Raw genomic sequence first — 23,751 nt, 5'->3', positions numbered from 1 at the left:
GCCACAGCAATCTCTGGCGCTAATAGTGTGGGGTTAGTCACTGTTGTGGCCTAGAGTAAAGTGTGGTTTATCATATTAGTTGCTGCCACGAAATGAATTAGCAAGCCACTACGACCGGTCGTGGAATGGATTTGTCTGGCTGCACAACAAGCAAGATTTCCTGCACAGGGCTGAAAAACGTTTTCTACAGGTACATGAACATTCTCACCACAACAAACGTGTTACTATATGAAATTCAGTTGTTGATTTCGGAACTATAGGGTCATATTCTTTTGAAGAGGAGGACAGAATAGCAACTGTAACTTTATTCGTTACAGATCCTGCAGAACCTCCTGCAACCAAGACTCAACAAAACTAAAGGGGAATCAGTGATTCAGAGTTTGTAACATTAAATTGTAAACATTATTGTCTAAAAGTGTGAATATATTATTCAATAGGCTTTTGTTGTTGCTTTGTTATGCATATTTCAAAAAAAAAAGGGAGTTCTATCTGCTGCACCATGTATAATTAAATTTAATAAGATAAACTGCCACAATATTTTCAATATACAGAATGCGATAAAACATTAATTGAGGGCATAAAATGCAAAAAAAAAAAATCATTTAGGATAAAATAAAACTACTTGTGTGCATACAAATACAGTTGTTAAACTTGAACAGTGAAATAATGTAACTGAAATAAGTAAAGTATTCACAAATACATATGTTATAATTAATTCTGTGAAAGTTAAAAGCACTTATATCGCACATCTACTACAACATCGCCACAAGTCAAAAATTGTTGATTTTGAGTTATATACATGTCCTGGTGCATTTTTATTAGTTCTATTAAAATGCAAGACAGCCACAAACAAACAAACAAACAAAAAAATTACCTTATTTTTGAGACGTGTTACTATAAGAATTTAAACTAAGGTGCATTACATTTAAATTGATCTTTCTCGAAAAGTAGTTTTTGCAGATATGGCAGTGTTTTACCGTGTGTGTGATATGTTAACACTCAAAAACGGTTAATACTTAAAATTCTCAAGAACATAACTTTCTTTTGAACTTTGTGAAATTAGCACATAGTTTTTCAGACATAGGAAGAACAATACATTTTTAAAAATAGAAATCTTAAATATTTTGAAAGATTAATTCTGAAAATTAGGAGCACATGAGTATCTGATTCTGAAAGAGCTTTGCTTAGCTTGATGCTATGCTTTCTAAAGGAACAATACAGTAGTTGAAAAATAATAAGATTGCTTAAAAACAAATACAGTTGTACCTTTAAAAACATAAAAGTTATTACATGTTTGGTTCAAATTTGACCTTGCTTTTCATTATTAAACCTACACTTTTGATAAACTACACTGTACTTTTTAAACTTAGAATCAGAATCAGTATCGGACTATGACTTTAGAGGACACTTGGTACAAACTTGATTTAGGGCTAACTTTGAACCAACTAACTGATTTTATTATATTAAAAAAAGATAGCACATCTTTGATAAAAGGATAAAAATTTATAAAATGGCTTTCTATTTATTCATTTATGTATTATTGTTCTAATCTTTTGAAATTTAGTTTAAAAAAAAAAGTTTGAAGAGGTTTACAGTTTGACACAAGTCTTCTCTGCATTGCCCTGGAGGGAAAAAATATCTTCAATGAGTTTTAGGCAGAAATACGTTCTATGTGTGGTACATGCAGGGCAGATACAAAGACTATTATTTACGGGGATTTCAAGTTGAAGAATGCCCCTCTCCCCTCATGAGCGAAGCTACGGTTTTGGGCATGAAAAGTTTATGAACTAGCTGGGGTGTCCACAAAATGCATCAAATTGGCCAGGAATAAGACTCCTAATACAACATAAAGGTCACTAATTAATTTCATAAGCAATGAAAAGTAATATTTCAAATATTTACTGTTAAAATAATTAACGAATTGAAAATATTATGAAATTGTTTATATTTTACAAAAAAAAAGAGTATTTGAACACAATGCGGGTGGATGATATTGTCGACGGTTTGGGAGGGGTCATGATCCCCATGACCCTCCCCTTGTATAGGGGTACATGTACACTAAATAAGAAGTAAAAACTATTTAAATTATCCCAATAATTTGTTAAGTTAAACATCAACTCTTATTAAATGAAAAAGTTGCATATATTTGCTTAAAAAATATTAAGATGATATTTTTGCATGCAGTTTGAAAAGTTAACCAAAAAATATAATTTTGCACTTAGAGCATTTATATGAAAGAAAAATAAATATTACTTCTAATATTTCTCCCCGTATAACAGTGAGCTCTTTTTCATTATTAGCTGTCCTTGGATATACAACTTGAACAATTTTAGCTCTTCGCGTTTTCAGATCTTCCAGCCACTGCATTTGCTGCCGGTCAAACTGACGCTCCGGACTCAAAGACAGTTCTGGATGTTCAATGGAATCTGAGCTGAATTCAGATCTCATGTCTCGATCCCTGGGGTCATGGAAATCTGATTCTGGTGACATTACGTTCGCCCTAAAAAAAACAATTTTTTTTATGAAACACATGTGAATCACAAAATTCAACATTTAAAAACATCAGCACTTTATTAGGAATTAGAGTTGTATCTTTATTTTTACATAAAAATTTTGATGTTCATTGATAAAAGCATTAAACAGTAATTAGTTTTTTTTCCCCCTCAACAAAATTCTACATTAAATTATACTATCCTCGAAAAAGCTAAAAATTAAAGTTGATAAATTAAATACAGTTTCACAGTTTTTACAGCTACCAGTTGAAAAACTGGTCTTAACTGATGATTTTAACACTATTAAAATAGCTTACTACTATCTTCAGTAAATTGTGCATAACTTCATGCAAGCAATTTCATGCAATCATGACAATTTCTGCCAATATTGAAATTAGATTTCAATTATACTTTAAGCTCTACACTCTGCATTCAACGCCACTATTTTAACTGTAAATCTCAAGCAGTAACTTGCATCTCGATTGAGATTTTTTTTTTCTTTTTTGGCAACAGTTTAGACTACTATATTCAACTTTTGACTACTAACACAAATTAACTTCACACAGCTAAGAATATAAATAGGAACAAAAATTTCATAATTATAAACATTTTTCAACTACTTTCATAATAAAAAAACATTTAAAATTAATTAAATTATTTTAAAAACCAGAGTTTTTTTTTTTTTTTGGTGTATGAAAAATTTGGAACTTAAAGCATTTTTCAAGGATTTCCAGAGACATATGGAAATTATGGGTTTATGGCCATCAGAGCTATGAAAAAAAGTTTCAAACAACTCTAGTGACATCATGCTTACAAAACCTGTCTTAAAAAAAAAAAAAAAAAAAAAAAAAAAAAAAGACATTATTTTAAGAATGCTAAGTAACAAAGGCTGATATAATAATTTGGAACATTTACTTTCTGTTTCATGCAACAAATAGGTGATGGGTTTATTCCTACACCAAAAAAAGTAATGTAACTATTATTGGCTGTCTTACATTCTTTTGAACTGAAAAAAAGAGTTCCTAGTAATCAGAAAGACAAGTCTGCAATTCTTTGAAAATTTGTGCGTTTATAACATTATTCATTTTTCTTTTACTTTTTAGCACAAAAGTACTTATTTCTTATACACTATGATGTTTGGTTAGGCATTTTTCAAATGTAAACAAATACGTTTCATATGTTCTACAAAAATGCAGCATTGTCAACCTAGGAGAAACAATTTGAGGCACAATTGTAGTGATTTTGAGGAGCGGTTTGAAATTTTTCAGAGCAGCTAGGTATTTTGTATAAAAATCAATTAAAAAACTAAAAAAAAAAACTAAGAAAATTGATTGTTTAATTGTTTTTGAACTTTGATAACTATTTTAAAAACTAGCAAATAATAATAATAATAAAACAGCTTGTGTCATGCTTTGAGTATACAAGCATCTTTAATTTCAACTATTTACATATCCGTCAAAATAAAATAGCAAAATGAAACTATAATAAATTTAACTGCATCAAAACCTTCATGAGCTGTATCTTCGGTAAGCCTGGTAAGCATTAAAACTAAATTTGGTGGCTTATATTAATTCAAATGGTGTTGACTTAAATTAACTCGGATGGAACTGGATGAAATTTTTTACAAGTAAATGGGCATGGCAGTCCCCAGCAAAGAAGGAAATATAAGAAGGGTTGAAAATAAGTCTGCAAAAAAGTATTAATGTCTCAGTGATAGAATGGCATAGAAGAAGTGGAGTAAAATACCTTCTTTGCGGAGCTGTGGAGTTTTGCTCTTTTTGCGGAGCAATTGACAATCCTGAAAATGTAGCAGACTTCAAGCTATTATGAGCTTCAAATTCAGATGTGAGTTCAGATATTTGCAGTTCTACAGTTTGTTTACATCACCCTGCAGAGATCAAAGAAACTATCCAAAGAGGTAAAACGTTTCAATTTTGTGTAGACAAGGCGGATGTCTCATTGGACAGACGTAAAAGGGTCACTAGCACAGTCATAAATATCTTCTGGAAGGTTTTTCCAGTTAAAAATACCATCTGAAGGAGGGGTTTTTTTTTGCCAAAAGTCCTTTTATATGCATAAACTACTGAATTAAAATTTGCATTTATGTTAAAACCAATGCCTCTGGGAAGTTTTCACCCCCCTCCCTGTGCCACTCAAGTGGGTGTGTTATTGTTTTACCTCTTACAGCAGCCGCTGGCCTGAGACTGCAGCACCCCCTATAGTTTATTGGAATTGCGAATAATTCAAGTGTCGGTTGCAAAAATATTAAGAACAAATTCAACAAACATTTACCTATCAATGAAATCTCTTCTAGCCTCAGGAGGCATATGTTCATACTGACGATCATAGGCTGGGCGAAGGTGAGGGTGTTCGGGGATAACACCTGGTGATTCATCTCTTTCATGATCATCTCTCTCACTACCAAAGTACTCACTGCCATAGCGGCTGTCCCGTTCAGGATGGCTGAACACCCTTTGGTAGTCCTGCTCTCTCACATCAGGCTGAAAAATCTTTTGCATTAGCTTTCATTTTAATGTGAAGGAAATCTATACATTCTTAAACATTTTAACATATTTCGTTTTTTTTTTAAATGTGAAAGTTTTTAATAAGGTATGGAGCATTTATTCTACTTCAGGACGGAAAAGGGATAGTGACTTAGAAACTTACTTCTGGCCTTTGCATTCGATGGGCTGTTGAATTATCGTCAATTGGATTTTCGGGCGCCCATCCATTTGAAAACACTGGCCTGTAACTACTCTCATAGCCTTTCCACTGGTCTCTGCAAAGAGAAGATGAGTGTGCTATTTATTTATCAAAATCAATCAGAACTATTAGAAAAGACATGTGCAAAGACACCTTGCTAAAACATTCGAATCCTCAAACAAGTTGCATTAGTGTGGTCTTCAATTACTTAATATCAATTAAAGTGGTTTTGAAACAACGCTCAGTACAACATAACACATTTCTCATGAAAATGAGTAAAATGCTATATCAAAAATATTTTAAGTCATTGAAATGTATTTAACATTACACATTTATATTGTTCAAGATAATTTTTCATCTGTTATCAATTGATTGGGTTATGTTGGGTTTCATGTTTTTGGGTTATGCTATACCATTTTTTTATGTTTTGAATTATGTTTCATGACAATATTTGCTATGCATTTATGAAGATATAGAGAATCAATGTTGTTTTACCCTTGTGAATATGATTGTACACGATATGTATGTCACATTTTATTTCTTCATAGCTTTTTCTTTATTTGTGTCTCATCTGTTACAAAGATCATTGAGAATATATGCATGTATATATATGTCAACCTATTAGCTTATTATTTAATATTTATGGGAAAAGAAAATCAGTGCTAACATTTGAAATTTTAAACGGTTTGAATTAGAAAACATTCTAGAAGTTGAGTTCAAAACCTCTCTATGACAATCATCATTGAATTTTACAAATATTCAAACTTTTCACAAATTTGAAAACATAAGAGAGAATAAAACCACTAACCTTGGAATAATCCAGGAGTCACCGAGACTGTGCCACAGATCTGTTTCTTTTGAAGTGCAGCAGTTGGCTAACAGTTCAATAGCGTCTCTAGTGAGCAAAGGGCTGACTACATTAGCTGCCAAATTAGCATTGTGATTAGAATCACGAGCTGCATCAATTATTAATGCAAGGGGAGTAAACAGGAAGTGAACTAATTCAGGAGCATTGGGATCGTGTATGTGACTCTTCAATTTAGCCTGCAATTGAAAGTACAAGATTAAAATATGGCTTATTGATGAATGGTAAACAAAAATAGTTTTATTCAAGAATAAACATTTAAGTAAATAATTAAATTAAAATATCTTGGCAAAGTTGTTGTTGATAATCCACTTCTGATATTGAAATTTACCAAAATAAATGATATTCCTTCTCAGAGATTTTTTTTAACGCCTTCACAATTTCAGGCATTGAAAATCAAAAGTGAATCAGAAAAAAATTATCAAAGATTCAGTGAAGCATATTTTCCTTTTTGGTAATTTAAATAAAAATTTAACATCAGAGAATATTATATTTGAATGGGTTTATATTGCTTTTCAAAAATTCAAATTGACAAACATTTTAATTGTAAAAAATCAAAATAATACAAATCTCTTCTTCTCCCACCATCTTTCCATTTCATTATTAGCAAGTTTGTTTATTTTCATAGAATTGATCACTATTATAAACTAAACTGTCGATAATATTTCACTCAGCAAAAAAATGTGAAGGAGTATTTTCATGCCTAGAAAAAACCCTGGCTGCATTGCTGGTCCCTTTTCAAAAGTTCAACTCGAATTAAAATGAAGTTTTTACTGTTACATCTAATAAATTGACACAGTAAAATGTAACCCTATATACAGATTTAAGATGCACATGTAACTTTTAAAACTGGTTGAAGAAAGCTTGAGCCAATGATACTTATTACTATGGATCAGGGGCGTGTGCAGAGCTTCAGTAATAGGGGTACCACCATACCATGGCTCCTGGGTCCATAATTTGTCAAATTTAACATTGTTGAATATGTAAAAAGGGATGGCGTATTTAACTTTTTAAAAAAAGTGGCGAGATCAAAAAAATTAAGTGTATGAAATTAATGGTATCTGATTTTTTTCAAAATCATCTTAAATATTGCGAGAGGATTTAGCTTCTGGTTTAAAATGAAGTCAGGGAGTCAAAACTTAATCGGAGTATAAGGAATATGAATCTAATCATAAGCATAACATTCATTCAGAAATGGGGGTCTTCCCCAAGAATTTTTCGAAATTGTAGTCTTAAAAATGCATTTTAGACTATCTTTGGTAATGTTAGGGAGGAAAGGTTCAGGGATGCTTCCCCCATTCATTTTTCAAATTGAAACTTTAAAAAACGCGATTGTTATCTTGAGAAGTGGGGAAGTTTAGAGGCTCTTCTCACAGAAATTGCAGCTCCTCTAACAATGCAGTTTTTGATGATCTTTGATGATGTGGGGGTGAGAGATTCGGGGGGTTCTTCCTCGGAATGTTTTCGAAATTGATTGAAGAACTTAGCATGAAGTTTGAGACAATCTTCAACGATGTTGGCAAAAGAGATTTGGGGGGAGGAGGGGGGAGGGCTCTCGCGCAAAATTTTCAAGGTTAGCTTTCAAAGTGAAGTTTTTACCAGATCATTGGAAATATTAGTGGGCGGAAAAGTTTGTTGACCCTACCTCGGTATTTTTCAAAATCGAAATCCCAGAAATGCAATTGTAGATGATCGTCAATGAAGTTATCAAGGAGTTTGGGTGCTATCCCTCGGAAATTTCCTTGAAATTGAAGCTCTAAAATAAAAAATTTGGAGGATCTTTGATAATATTAAATAGAGGGGTGGTTTGGGGATCCCTGAAAATACAAATTGAGGTCCAAAAATTGAAAATTTAGACAATCATGAATGATGAATATGGTGCATTTCTCTCAGATTTAGGTTGGGTGTTTCTCAAGGATTTGAGTGGGAGAGCTAATCCTTGAAGCTTTTCGGAACTGATATCCTAAATATGTAATTGTCAGCCATTTCTGATGAAGATAGTGGAAAGGATGGGGCTTGGGAATTCTCCCCTGGAATTCTTTCAAAATTAAAGTTTTAAACCTGCTCTTCCAGGCTACCTTTGGTAACGTAAAATGAAGGGATAAGTTTCAGGATCTCCCCTCTCTTTGCTATATCCCTATCTTCTTTTTTAATTTTTAATTACTGATAAAAATATTGCAGAAACCCCTTTTTAAAGCTTCTTTTTCAAAACCATTTGAATGTTTTAGTTTTCAATAATGAAATTTTCAATTTCTAGCCTGATAATTTTATTTGTTTGAAATATGAGCCTTTGCGTCAGTAAAAATGATTTAAACATTTTAGACAGATGAGGTACCTTTTAATGACACAGAAGTGGCTCTCGTTAAGGGTGCAATAGAAAGGGAGGCTGTAATTTGTCAAGATTATTTCAAAAAAATACTACGAGTTAAAAATTTTTCAAAGAAAATTAGTTACAATGGAGCTAGAAGGAAAAAAGGGAAAATCCCTAATGCCTCCCCTTCATCCCCCCCCCTCCCAAAAAAAAGGATTTTGCACGCATGGCGCATTTCCTGGGTCTGCTTAATACTTCTACACAGCAGTGAAGTATCTGGGAGGGGTGATTGATGGTTTTCCGCCTCGGATCAATCCTGATTTTCGAAATGTGGGTAAGATTTTAACTATCAATGGGAAAACAAATGTTTTGAAATTTGATTCATATAAGATACAATACATATTACAAATCAAAAGAGGATCTACCTGCTCCCACAAACAATACAAAACATCGACTAAACCTGGGTTTTTAAACAGACAACTTCCAAAACTTTCCGGGGGAGTATCTCCCAGTCACTTACCGAAAACATTCAAGACAGTCTTAAATTTTGGCTTCAATTTTGTAAATGTTCAGAGTGAGATTCTCCAAAAACTCCTACCCTAACATTAGCGAAGGTCGGCTAAAATAACATTTTTGAAGTTTCAATTTCGAAAAAAAAAAATTGTTTTGAAATTAAAATCCTACTGTAGGCTGTATTTCACACTGTTAGGCAAATGGATGAGGTTTGGAACCCTATCAGGGAAATTATTTGAAACTGGAAGTCCTAAGAATGCAGTTTTGGGCTGCTTTTGATGACTTTGGGGGGAAAGATGGAGTTCGGTACTCTCCTCTCGAAATTTTCAAAAATTGAAGTTTTTAAAACTCAATTTAAGAGTATTTTGTTGATGTTATAGGGAGGGGGCCTTGTGGACTTTCCCCAGGAATTCGGTCTTTTTTTAAGTGTAATTTTATAGGTAGAGCATTAATCACAAAGGTTCCTAATGCTACCTACAGGCTACTGCCTTCGAGCCATGCAGTGGACATACATTGCTTAGGGCTGTAAATTTAAAACCAACTTTTGAAGTTCACCAAACTTCCCTCTCATATTTGACGCACGGCAAAGCAGACCTCTTAAATCCTGAAAAGGTAAGTCTAGGCGGACAAGAAAATCTTTTAGTGTATTAAATAGAGTCTTTGCCTTAACATTTAGAATTTCGTAAAGGTCTGCACATTTCTCAAAAATGTTGCGATTCTGATAGACACTCGTTAAGCAAAAAGAAATTCATTTTTATATAAAACACTTCTCAAGCAAAAGCATTTGACATTCCCTCTAAAAAATGACATGCAAACACAAATTATTGGGGGAACCCCCCCCCCCCCCCCAAGCCCTATGGAGTTGGCGCTAGTGACAGACATTAATATGAAATTTAAAAACCCCAAAGAAAATAAACATTATTAATCAAAATTAGATACACACAACTCAGAATGAAATGCATAACCAATACTTATAAGTTACTCAGAGGGAAAATAAAAATTCCAACTTACTAGTAAGTTAAATGATAATTTAAATTTTTGTAACACATCTACAAATTCTCTTTCAGGAGGTGGCTTAGCTCTAATACTCAGCATGCCATCTAAAAGAGATCAAAACAAACTTAAGTATTGCTATCTTTTCATGAACTAATGCAATAAAAGAGAGTAAATAAATTAATTAAAATGTAGATTAATTATTGCAAAAAAATTTAATTAAACATGTCTAATGAAGTTTTGAAGGTAGAGCAATATTCCCATAGAATTTTTACTAAATTATATACAGTTGACGTTCTTTAGAGAAATTTCCCATTACTAACCCTTTCAGTATACTGCCCTGAACAGGTACACGGCAGTATCTGCAGAAATGAGTTTGAGATATTTGAAGAAATGTACCCTGGATTCAATACAGTAAAACCCCTCCTAACAGATACCCCTCTTATCCGGACAGCTTTTATTTCCCTGATTCCAAGGCAAATAACATTATTAAACCACTGTACTGCAGACACCCCTCTAACATGAACAAAAAAAGTTTGTCCTGTTAGTGTCCGCATTAGAGGGGTTTTACTGTAGTAACAATAAAGAGAAATGTTGGAATTTGAAGAGTTTTTCCCTTTTTCTTTCAGTGGAAACCAAATAAATAAGCTTGTACAATAAAGCTAACATGCAATAGATGACAAAAATGAAAAAAAAAAAAAAAAAATGCAGTAACTGTTCTTTACTTGCCCACGACAGTATAGTGACCAATGCATGAAGTCTCAATTGCTATTTCCGAATGCAATGCTGTTTTTACCTCCATTAGAACATTCAACTTGAATTGTTCACTCTAATGTAACCTCTAAAATTAAGAAGTTTTGACTTATTTGTAGTTTTTAAGAATATCTATTTGAAAACTTCAATAATCTCCATGTTTCTAAAGGTAAAGTATTTCTATTGAAAGATATTATTTGATAATGAAAGGGTCAAAGAATTGATGAGAACTGCACAAACAATAAACATCAGGAAATATTCCTAATAGATATTAGGAAAAATTCCTAAAAACAAGCAATATCTTGTATATTTGAGTTATAATGACCTCTCATTGCAGCAATCGATTTTGTTAGGAAAACAGGGGCCATCACATCAAATATTGGCAAAAAAAAAAAAAAAAAAAAAAATCATAGTTTTCATTAAAAATCATAAAACTTTCAATTGAACATTTTTCTCAACAAAATTGAACACAATTCCATAAAGTTCCAAAATCTTGAAGATTTGATATTTTTATATACAATTAAAGTTACAAATAAATAAAAAAGACTATGGATGATTTTTAATTGCATTAATCACAGATAATTGATCAATTATCAGTTAGCTGTGAAGAACCAAAACTATATTTCCAATTCCAAGCTGTACACATTTCACTATATCTTACCAAAGCAAGCTAGAAAGGTAAATAAATGATTATATAAATAACAATTTTTTTATAAATTACGTGTTTGAGAAATACAGATTTGCAGCATAAATTAAAAAATATCTTGTAAAATACTTACCTCCCATATCTTTTTTCTTATGTTTACGATTGTTTTGCCTTCGCTCAAGCTCTTTAAAAGCAGCTGCAGAATGCTGCAATCTGACAACAAACCTTTCTATGTCGTCAAAACAGTGATTCAGAATAGTCTAAAATGCACATTGGAAAAAAAATGTTAAGAGTTTAAAAAAAAAAATAATAATTGTAAAAATAAATACATAAGTAAATAAATAAATGAGCAAGGTTTCAAAATAAGAATGCAATTTATATTTTAACATTAAAAAAAAAGTTAAATTTATGGACACAGATTTTTTTTCCCCGTAAAACAAGTGATGCATGTATTTCTTTTAAATAATATAATTCTGAAAGAAATTAAAATTTTACAATCAAGTTTAACTGAATTGTTTTTTCAAAAACCAGTCAAAGCACAAAGTTTCCAGTTTTAAGAAAATAGTTCTATCATTACATTAAATTATTCAAATGCAAACTCTTTACTGAAGGAAAAATATCTAAATATGCATACATTTCAGTTAAAATATTGTAATCCCTATTGAAAAATTTTAAAATAAGGCTAGAAATGCATTTTCAAAATTTTAGAACTTGTTGTTTGGCTGGTTTTTGAAATAAACAGCTCAATTAATACAATTAGCCGCCTGCAGTGGCTTGCCTTAAGGAAGTACACCACCTTCAGGGATTTTACCAAAATCTAGCCACCTGAGAAATCTTAAGCAAGCCAATTAATGTTAATTGATGGTTCGGGACAAAAATTACATTTTTTTTTAAAGAGTGGGTGGAAAAAAAAAAAAAAAGAGTTCCTTATTTCACTTTTACTCGAACCAGGAACTATTGGCAATCTATCAACTACTGCATTGCTCCAAAATAAATGATGTGTTATTGAAGATTGCTGTTTCAATTAATATCTCTGATACAAAGATGCGACCTGGCCGTAAACCCTTTAAAATTTCGAATCTGTTTCATATCTAATTCAATAGTCAAATCTGTTCTCAGAGAGTTCAAGTGACATACAGAAATACATGCATATATAAATAGATATAGTCAGATTTTAATACATAAACTAGCTGCCTCGCCTGGCTTTGCTTGGTCTACCTCAAAAATAAAAGTTAAGTCAAGTGATGCATGTTCAACAACTAGGCTTGAACAAAAAAAATAAAATCAGTAAAATTTTGCGGTAGATTGCAGAAAAATAACAAAAAAGGAAACATTTTAAATCCCCCCCCCCCCCCCCCCCCGATTACAGGAAAAGACTTTTAAAAAAAACAGAATTTTACTTTTCATATTCGAGAAAAAAAAGTGGCAACAGATCTTTCATCTCAATGATTTTCTTCACCGCTATAAATTTTAATAAAAGCATTGTTGCGGAAAATTGAGATGAGGCACTGAATAATAATTTGAACGGAGGAAAGTCTTCAAAAAATAGGGATTTTATTTAGAAATCTAAGTGTCATAATTAATAGTTTTTAATTGATATCTCTTCTAATTATTATTGGAGGATTGTGTTAAGTAGCCAAACATGAAGAGGGGAAGATTATGAATCCATCGATACCTGGCTCGATGGTCAATTTATTGGCATTCGAGAGAAGTAACTTGGACATAGATACATGCGCTCAGTTTTTAATTATATAAGATACTGCTTTTCAAATCCATCTAAAGAAACAGAGAACAAATTTTTTAGAGGTAGAAAAGATGCAAGGAACTATGAACATGTGTTGAAACGAAGAAGCTTAAATTTATTGCATGATGATACATGAAGTGTTTACACACTATTAACTATCAGTAAATGCAGGGCTCCCAACACATTTTAGCTTCAGAAAAGGGTAAAAGAGGACCATTTTCAATCAAAAAGGAGACTAAAGAGGACCAGTTAGGATCAAAAAGAGGACTTTGGGAGGACCACTCATAGTTAAACCCATGAAGTACCAAAAGCAGGGCTCCCAACACATTTTAGATTCATAAAAGGGTAAAAGAGGACCATTTTCAATCAAAAAGGGGACTAAAGAGGACCAGTTAGGATCAAAAAGAGGACCTTGGGAGGACCACTCATAGTTAAACCCATGAAGCACCAAAAGGCAAATTAGTTGCCAGCTGCTAAATTTGTGAAGATAATTCGTTAATTAACTATAATCACGAGAGATACAATTCTTTTATCACCAGTGAAACTGATTTTTTTTATCCATTGATAAAAGAGCATAACATTGGGGGGGGGGGGGCACTTAGTTCAGCACTTAAGGCAGCCTCTTTAGAACTAAATAGGCATAATGATACATTTTGACGTCTCACTGAAGGATAGGTGAAGTTGCACTTCATCTTTATTTAGTTTAAAATTATTTTTATGTTTTTCTGTCTTTTAATGCTTCTTAATATAGCGTTATCATACACCAAACAAAAAAAAAACTTTATTCTCTTGTTGTTTTCCCCAGTCTCTAATTTTGTTCCCATCTTCATCAGTTTCATCTAACTATTTGCTGAGAAATTTGCACTTCCTCATGACTCACACTGAAACTTAAAAAATATTGTTTTGATTTTCAACAAAGCTACAACTGAGTTTATAATAAAATAATTTTATATTTGAATTTTAAATTTAATCTCATTATCACACGGTTCATACCCTTTAGGCAGAAAAAAAATTCAAGCACTTTTCAAGTGTAAAAAAATGTTTTTCAAGGTACTACCCTAAATTCGCACTATAAATATTATATGCAGATTTCATTTAATGCTAACATATAAATAAAAGAGACACTTTAATAAAAGATTTACTGTATTGAAAGTTTTCTTAAAAATGTCTGAAATGTTTAATCACAAAGAGAAGCAGATCAACTTAGATTAAAAAAAAAAAAACTGAGGTTGCAAAACTAGAAATTTGAATTTAAAAAAAATATTAATTTTTTAGTTATTTAAATAAAAATTAAAACGAGTTAATCTAATGCAGCATGTTAAAACAACTTCAAATTGCCAAAAATATAAAAATATTTATTAGATGCAAAACGATTGAAAGCTCAGATAAGCAAATTTTTACGAACCAAGTTCAATTTTGGCATACTTTCCATAAAATAAATTTATTTATTTTCTACTAAATTCAACACAAAACATGCTAATCTTAGGTAGCATTTGGGAAAATAACATTCGATTGGGCAAAATATTTTAATATTTTTATGATGCAAAAAGATTGAAATTTCAAACACTAAAACCCATTTTCCGCGAAGTCCAAGTAAGTTCAATGTTGACACGATTTCCATAATAATTACTTCGTTAATTATTGAAATTAAGTGAAAAATAAATTAATCTAAAGTAGTATACAGTGGCTCCCAAAAGTGTTCGTACACCTACGACTTTCAATGAAATAGGCCTCTATCCATTGGTTAGAATTAATATTTCGGAATAGGTATTTTATTATAAGATCTATGATCTATTTTTAACAAAACTACATGAAAATTTTTAATAAAACATTAAAACTTAGTTTTTTAAAAATCAAAAACCAAAAAGTGCCTTAAATTTTATCTCATAAAAGTCTTCGTACACTTTGAAAAAATGTCAAAAAATTAGTAAATAATTTAACTTTTTACTAAGTTATTATTTAGTAGAATACCATGCAGTAGCAACAACTGCTTTTAAGCATCTGGGAATAGATTTCATTGTTTTTTCTTTCTTTTTTTGTGCAATTTCTGAGTGAGTGTTCAGTCGCACTACTAGTCTTACTGTTTCTAATTCGCTTTTCGTTTCAATGGTGTATTTTCAAAATTCAGCCACCAGATGTCTCCAAATATGTTCTATTAAGTTTAAATCTGGCGACTGAGGACATATTTCTAAGCTTAAGGACAAATTTTGAGGCAACAAACGCGAACGTGTGCTTCTTATCGTTATCTTGATAAAAAACAAAGTTGTTTCCGATTACCAAATTTTGGGCTAATAATTAAAAATTGTTTTTTAAAATATTTAAATGAACAGCATAATTCATTATTTCACCAAAAAATTCCAAATTTCCAAGTCCTGATGCTGAGATGTACCCTCACACAAGAACACCTTCACCGTCCTGATTAACTGATCCAACTAAGTTCTTAAGATTCAATTACTCATTTTTTTTTCTTCCATTTACAATTATACAACAATTTAACCCAAAATGTTGAATTTATTTTCATCTATAAGTAAGACGTTGTTCCAAAACGTTTTGAGCTTATTTATCATTGATTTTACGACGGAAAGCGCAAGCTTACTGTTTTTCGCACGAACAAGAAAATTTCTGCGGGAAGAGGTCCCATGTAATCCAGCTAATCAGAAACCTTGGCGAATAATTTTAGGCAAAAATTAAACGTAAAATGTTTCATTCAATTCTGCAGAAACTTTTTCAGTTCTGAAATGTGTATTTTTCATGTTTTTTTTAGCTGTAAACCTCCGATCACGCTTTGTTAACTTTGCCAGTTGACCTTGTCTTACCTTGTTTTCGATCCGATTCTTGTCTTTAAAGCATTTTATCAAGCATTTCACTATAGAACGGTATAAATTAACCAATTTAGAGACATTTCAAACCAATTTACGGCTACTGTGAGGGGAAAAAATCAAATTTCGAATCGTGTTTGTTGTTTTCTACGCATACCTGCCATTTTAAAATAATAAGCAGAATATTAGGGAATAAATACACAAAAAATGAAAGGCAAATGACTTTATAGTATCATTACAATGCAAAAATAATAAAAAAACCACATATGATAATGTTAATTATGAATTTATTCGAAAATATTTCAGTGTACGATGACTTTTGTGGTGTATCTTTTCTCTGTCTCTTCGTTTTTTGACAAATTTCAAAAATAAAATGTGGCAATATTTTGAAAAAACTACTGGGTTTCATTCAGAATAACATAGGAATGATGTGAAAAAAAAAATTGGACTTCATATTCGAATTCAGTTTTGCGTTATTTTGGTTTTACTTCAAAATTTCAAGGTGTACGAACACTTTTGGGAGCCACTGTATGTCAAAATAACTTCCCATTGTCATAAACATCAAAATATTTACAAGATGCATGCAAAAGGATTGAAATTTCAAACGCGAGAAGCAGTTTTCCACGAAGTCCGAGTAAGTTCAATGTTGTCATGGTTTCCAAACTAATTCCTTCGTTAATTATTGAAATTAAACGAAAAATAAGCTAATCTAAAGTAGTATATGTCAAAATAACTGCCTGCTGTCAAAAACATCAAAATATTTACAAGATGCAAAAGGATTGAAATTTCAAACGCGAGGAGCAGTTTTCTGCGAATTCAAATTAAGTTAAATGTTGTCATGGTTTCCAAACTAATTTCTTCTTTAATTGTTGAAATAAAACGAAAAATAAACTAACCTAAAGTAGTATATGTCAAAATAACTTCCTACTGTTAAAAAAATCAAAATATTTATAAGATGCAAAAGGATTGAAATTTCAAACGCGAGAAGCAGTTTTCCGCAAAGTTTGAGTAAGTTCAATGTTGTCATGGTTTCCAAACTAATTCCTTCGTTAATTATTGAAATTAAACGAAAAATAAGCTAATCTAAGGTAGCACATGTCAAAATAACTTCCGATTGTAAAAAACATCAAAATATTTACAAGATGCAAAAGGATTGAAACCTCAAACACGAAAGCAATTTTTCGCGATACTGCATATCGAACCTATGTTCAGAAAATTGCACTGATAAAATATTTTTAAAAGAATTACAAGTAATCTAAAGTATGCTATAGATTGCTTGTAATGATTTTCGAAAGAATCAAGCAATAAAGAAACTTTTCATACTTTTTCAAGGCTTTCAAGCACTTGGAAAAAAAACTTTATATTTTTCAGGAACTTTACAAGGTTTTCAAGGGCGTAAAATTTACGAACATATGCGCCTGTAAAAAAAATGGCGCATGCGCCACGAGATTACTTCCGAATTTATTTGCAAAAGAGGTGGTTCATAGCAGCGTTACTATTACAGTCAACGCACGACGCAACAGTCTCAAGAGCTTGGGATCCAATGAAAACTTTGAGATGAATATTCGAGTTATCGAGATCCGAGATCGGAAAGTTCATTCGTTATTGCAAACGTGAGGCTGCAATTCCGAGAAATATCGGTAGCACCCTGCTCCGCGATTCGACGTCATAACTCTTCCCCCAAACCTCTTTTTTATGGATTTCCATGCTGCAGCGGTTGAAGAAGTAATGACGTCAATCTGAAGCGAAATAATACGGGAAAGTCAGGATAAGGCGCCGCGGCCGCGTGTTTGGGTGTACAGTACCTTTGAACACAATGGAAACTTTTAAAATCTGATTTTTAAGTAAAAACAATATAAAAGCGGACTAATCGGACCAAAATGTTAAAAAGCGGTCTAAAGCGGACTTAACCTTAAAAAACGGACTTTGGCGGGAAAAGCGGACCATTTGGGAGCCCTGCAAAAGGCAAATTAGTTGCCAGCTGCTAAATTCGTGAAGATAATTCGTTAATTAACTATAATAATGAGATACAAATCTTTTATCAACAGTGAAACTGATTTTTTTATCCATTAATAAGAGTGCACAACATTGGGGGTGGGGGAGGCATAATGATACATTTTGACTTGAACCAGGGATGCTGGTAGTTTCACTGAAGGATAGGTAAAGTTGCACTTCATCTTTATTTAGTTCAAAATTATTTTTATGTTTTTCTGTCTTTTAATGCTTCTTAATATAGCGCTATCATACACCAAACAAACAAAAAAACATTATTCTCTTGCTGTTTTCCCCAGTCTCGAATTTTGTTCCCATCTTCATCAGTTTCATCTAACTATTTGCTGAGAAATTTGCACTTCCTCATGACTCACACTGAAACCTAATAAGTATTGTTTTGATTTTCAACAAAGCTACAACTGAGTTTATAATAAAATGATTTTATATTTGAATTTTAAATTTAATCTCTTTATCACACGGTTCATATCCTTTAGAGGGAAAAAAAATTTAAGCACTTTTCAAGAGTAAAAAAATGTTTTTCAAGGTACCACCCTAAATTTGCACTATAAATATTACATGCAGATTTCATTTAATGCTAACATATAAATAAAAAAAAAGTAATATAAAAAGTATACGAAAACAAACTGCTTTTTTTTTATACAAGAGACACTTTAATAAAAGATTTACCGTATTGAAAGTTTTCCTAAAAATGTCTGAAATGCTTAATCACAAAGAGAAGCAGATCACATGAGGCTTAGTTTTACAATTTTTCATATTCAAAGTATATTTTCAAGAATCATAAAACTTAGTTTAAAAAAAAAAACCTCCATGATTGCAAGACCATGAGTGCTTTGAACTTTTATGCGGGTGGGGGGGGGGGGGGACTAATTCCCCTCTTTAGCAGGCATCATGACAATGAAAAAAATGTACAAAAATTCACCTTTATAAAATTTTATATTTTAACTTTGTTTTAAATACAAACACTAAGTTTAAATGTTATGCACTCAATTTTTTACATTTAATATCCCCCACCCCTATAAGAAACAGTAATAACCGAAAAAAAGCTAATAATAATTAAACTTAAGTTTGCAAGTTAAGGTTGCAAAACTAGAAATTTGAATTTAAAAAAAATTATGAATTATTTAATTGTTTAAATAAAAATTAAAACGAGTTAATCTAATGCAGCATGTCAAAACAACTTCAAATTGCCAAAAATATAAAACTATTTATTAGATGCAAAACGATTGAAAGCTCGGATAAGCAAATTTTTACGAACCAAGTTCAATTTTGGCATACTTTCCATAAAATAAATTTATTTATTTTCTACTAAATTAAACACAAAACATGCTAATCTAAGGTAGCATTTGGGAAAATAACATTCGGTTGGGCAAAATATTTTAATATTTTCATGATGCAAAAAGATTGAAATATTGAAATTTCAAACACTAAAACTCATTTTCCGTGAAGTGCGAGTAAATTCAATGTTGTGATGGTTTCTAAACTAATTCCTTCGTTAATTATCGAAATTAAACGAAAAATAAGCTAATCTAAAGTAGTATATGTCAAAATGACTTCCTATTGTCATAAACATCAAAATATTTACAAGATGCAAAAGGATTGAAACAGTCTCAAGAGCTTGGGATCCAGTGAAAACTTTAAGATGAATATTCGAGTTATCGAGATCCGAGATCGGAAAGTTCATTCGTTATTGCAAACCTGAGACTGAAATTCCGAGAAATATCGGTAGCACCCTGCTCCGCGATTCGACGTCAAAACTCTTCCCCCAAACCTCTTTTTTTATGGATTTCCATGCTGCAGCGGTTGAAGGAGGATTAATAACGTCAATCTGAAGGGAAATAATACGGGAAAGTCAGTTTAAGGCGCCGCGGCCGCGTGTTTGGGTGTACAGTATCTTTGAACACAATGGAAAACTTTTAAAATCTGATTAAGTAAAAACAATATAAAAGCGGACTAATCGGACTAAAATGTTAAAACTGGTCTAAAGCGGACTTAACCCTAAAAAACGGACTTTGGCGGGAAAAGCGGACCATTTGGGAGCCCTGTAAATGCCCTAATATGCATTGTTTAATCAGTAACATAAAAATTATAACAAAATTGCTCTCAATACAAAACATAACATGTTCTCAGTGCATGAGAAAAAGTATTTGGTCAAGTTAAAATATAATAAAATGTCAAGTTTTAATGATTAAGGTTGTCTGCCCTTATAGATGAGTGAATGTAGCAGCAAAAAAAAACTAGAACTCGTGACAGATATATGTATGTAAACTTACAACTTCCCGTTCATATTTGTCACTAGTGGTGGAACTTGTTTCATCATTTGATTCACGAGCATAGCCTGTAGCTCTTTCTATTCTCTGTTGCAAAATAGAAGGACCCCTTGCATTGGGTGGATCTAAAAGGAAATACAAAATTCAAAAAGAGAAAAAATAAATAAACTGAGAAAAGTTTACTAAGGTACTGAAAACTTACGCATAGCGGAAGAAGAAGCAGATGCACTAAACATTGCGACGTGGTCACGAACCTTAGAACTATTACCATTAATAGGTGGATCAGGAGGTGGATTATGAGGAGGTGGAGGTAAATGCCTAATATTTTCAGCAGTTCTAAAAAGAGGCACCAGAAAAAAATAACTAGATGTAACAAATTAACTAACCCTCATATTTTTGAATATAAGTTAAATTAAAATAGTACAAAACTAAAATAATTATGATAATAAAGAATACACGAAATTTTGCATAGAAATCAAAACTGGTTAAGCAACTAACACACGACAATTAAAATGTGAAAATATTGACTCATATTCAAATTCTGACACCATGACGAAAAAAGTTATAAAACAGAATAAAACGCTCAAAAATAGCATTTCTTAATTAAAAGCAAAAGATAAAAATAGGAAATCGGCACGTCTTGCAATCTCTAGAAAAAGAAGCGTAACATCGAAATTTAACAACAAAAGAGCTTAACTTTGCACTTCAGACAACACATTAGAAAGGATTAAAGACAAATTAGGTGAAATCAGTACATCTTGCAATCTCTAGAAAAAGAAGCGCAACATCAAAATTGAACAACAAAAGAGCTTAACTTTGCACTTCAGAACACATTAGAAAGGATTAAAAACAAATTAGGTGAGAGGACTTGTCTCTTCTATGCAGTTCTAACAGTAGGTAGTTACCTAATTAAATTTTCCTTCAAAGTTGAGTAGGTGTAATCTTATTTGATATGCAGATCTTGACATTTCAAAGTGTTGAAATTAAATTATTACAATTATTTTTAAAATTTTACACTATAAGGAAAACTTACTTTGCTTTGATTTTACCAGACATAAACATTTTCATTTCATCAACAACATCTTGAGCCTGAAATAAAAATTCATTAATGAAAGAAAATAAAATTCAAATATCACAAATGGGTAGAAAGAATACAGAATAAATGTCAGTTCTCCTATTCAGTCTAACTTGAAACATAACAGTAGATGATGCATTCTGTTCATCAAAAGTTCAATAAAACACTCAAGATTTTATAAGTTATACAACATATTTTTTTATCTTAATGCGACTCCAATTGAATTTTAAGCTAATTCAGTAATTTAATCAAGTTCCTTATAAGCGAAAAGCTGTTTTTTAATCCTACAACCAGCCTGAGACAATCAGCCATACACTGTCTTGGGTTCAGTACAGATGAGGAAAATGATAAGAAGAATTTTCAGCGTCAATACCTTTCAATTCTGAACAAAGATGTTGTCCATTCATAAAACCATCCTCACGCAAAAGGTATGAAGCAAAAGTTATGAGAATCCTGTGGAGGTGCTGATTGTCAGTCAACATTCAAAGACAGCTGGTTCTTGTCCTCATTGGTAAATTGGGAGAAATCCCGTTTTTATCTTCTGAAAGACACGGCCTATTTTTCTTAGCTGCAATATCACAATAAAGAGGTTTCTTCATGTCTTAGCATTGGCCTTGCTCGCAAGATTCATAATTTCTCAAGGGGAGAGAAGAATTTTTTTAATTTTCAATGGCAGGCTACAGTGAAAACAAAATAAGAACACAAACAATAAAAATTAGAACGAAAGACAAAGAAGGTCACAAAGCAACTTGTTTAGCCGCTAAGGGCCCTGACCTCCCAGTAACGGCTGTGCAGAATCGAGAAGACAAGGGCAGGGCAGGCAAGAAGATGGGCTTAGTCCACGTTCCTGTCCAGATTGCAGAGCATGTATTTAGGGCTATCACAAATATTTAACCTGTGAAGGTGTTTTCCGAGACAACCATGACCCCTCAAGAGCCTGAAAAAGGCAACTGCTTTGAACCTGGGATGGTGTTAGATTGGCTTTATAATGGTGAATACATCAACATCATGTGAAATGAAAGTCTTGAGAAGATCAGCTCTCTTGGAGTGGGATAGACAAGTTACTTTTTGGCAGAAAGTCCATTGCCAAAATTGTAGATCATTCAGTCAACAAAGCGTTGCCCGGGGTCCACAACCATGCGGAGGTAGATTTATGTTGCACCCCATTGAGAGGAAATTAGTCTAATGGCAAAAACAAAATCTCTTTTGAAAATATCCTAGCTTCTGCAGTGCCAAGAACTCTAACATGACTCAGGAGGATCCATTGGTGAACAATTTTTCCCCCCATTTTTAATAAGATTGCCATTAGTTTCTGAATGACGAGCTTCTTCAGTATTGTTCCAGAAAAACTTATAAAATTAGCCATTAAGTTTGCGTTAAAATTTAATGACATCAAAACAAAAATTTACTAAAATGTATAAAGTTTGATAACTTGAAAACACAGCAAGAAATGTTTTTGGAAGAAAATAAAGAAAATTGCATGAAGTGAAGAATGTAGAGTCAAAATTCACATTTCAAAAATCAACTTTCCTATAGGAACAAATTAAGTGACTCATATGAGAATTTAAGATGTGTTCGTAGTCTAAAAATTTAAAATAAAGTGAAATATCAAAAATCGGAAGCATGATACAAAGTTGCCATTTATTTAATTATTATTATTATTTTTTTAATGTTAAACTTACATAAACTCTTGCACATTGAAAAATGTGCATCTCGGATTGATTTGGACTCTTGCTTTTTGGATCTTCTCTGACAATGAAAATCAAAATGTTGTTATAGAGTTCCCGTGGGTCATCACTGGTATAAGCAGTTGGATCACTTATCAAGTTCATCGGAAATTTTTCAACAACATCCTGATAAAAATAAGATTGATTGCTTTAGTTTAACACAAAATTGAAAGATGATGTATGTTTGGAAAACAAAGTTTACATTATGAGCAAAGAAAACTTTAAAAATAATAAATTTATCATTAGCAGCAAACGGAATCGAAAAAATATGTTACCAAACAAATATAATTTCAAAACTTTTTTTTTTAAAACACCTACCCCATCTTCATAATCCAGAATGAGGACCCAATTTTTATCAAGTTTCATTTGCATTTTTTGAGTCCATATTCCATTACTCTTCTCCATTTGTAATAAACGTCGGAGACCATCTTTAGGAGAAACTAATCCTAAAGAAGAGATTAAACATTAAATGCAATTATCCTTAAGAAAATAAGTTTAACAAATGGATCACAAAACAAAAGTGCTATATAAATTTGACCAAAATAAATATTTTGATTGCGTTTGAACCACCAACAGAATCATGTAATGTTTTCTGAAGAAAATGAGAAACAAATTATGTCACAAAATAACTTTTCTTTTTTGACTTACTAGTGGTTATAGTTACAACACTGTGATTATTTTTTAAAACCATTAATTACCATACAACAAAGATACTAGTTACATGTAATAATACTTACATCCCATAATTTGGCATGAGAACTTTGAAACTAATAATATAATTAGCATGTGTATGCCATGTCACATTTCAAAAGTTAGGTTTTTTTCCCCCT

At 31.9% G+C, this 23,751-nt stretch overlaps 1 protein-coding gene across 1 annotated transcript in view; it reads right to left on the bottom strand.

The window, feature by feature from the left end:
- Positions 1-23,751, bottom strand: part of LOC129224841 (epidermal growth factor receptor kinase substrate 8-like) — a 136,550-nt gene that overhangs the window by 34,865 nt on the left and 77,934 nt on the right. The window contains exons 5-15 of the mRNA XM_054859387.1: positions 23,240-23,367; positions 22,877-23,047; positions 21,153-21,208; positions 20,322-20,455; positions 20,123-20,244; positions 11,410-11,536; positions 9,896-9,984; positions 6,004-6,239; positions 5,160-5,271; positions 4,785-4,993; positions 2,254-2,500 (exon numbers count right to left, since the gene is read on the bottom strand). Of these exons, the coding sequence (XP_054715362.1) occupies positions 2,254-2,500; positions 4,785-4,993; positions 5,160-5,271; positions 6,004-6,239; positions 9,896-9,984; positions 11,410-11,536; positions 20,123-20,244; positions 20,322-20,455; positions 21,153-21,208; positions 22,877-23,047; positions 23,240-23,367 (1,631 nt within the window). The remainder of the gene's footprint in view (positions 1-2,253; positions 2,501-4,784; positions 4,994-5,159; positions 5,272-6,003; positions 6,240-9,895; positions 9,985-11,409; positions 11,537-20,122; positions 20,245-20,321; positions 20,456-21,152; positions 21,209-22,876; positions 23,048-23,239; positions 23,368-23,751) is intronic.

This window comes from Uloborus diversus, chromosome 6 (genome assembly GCF_026930045.1).
Source record: "Uloborus diversus isolate 005 chromosome 6, Udiv.v.3.1, whole genome shotgun sequence".
NCBI lineage: Eukaryota > Metazoa > Arthropoda > Arachnida > Araneae > Uloboridae > Uloborus > Uloborus diversus.
Note: the sequence above shows the minus strand (reverse complement) of the source record. Positions and strands in the feature narration are given on the sequence as shown.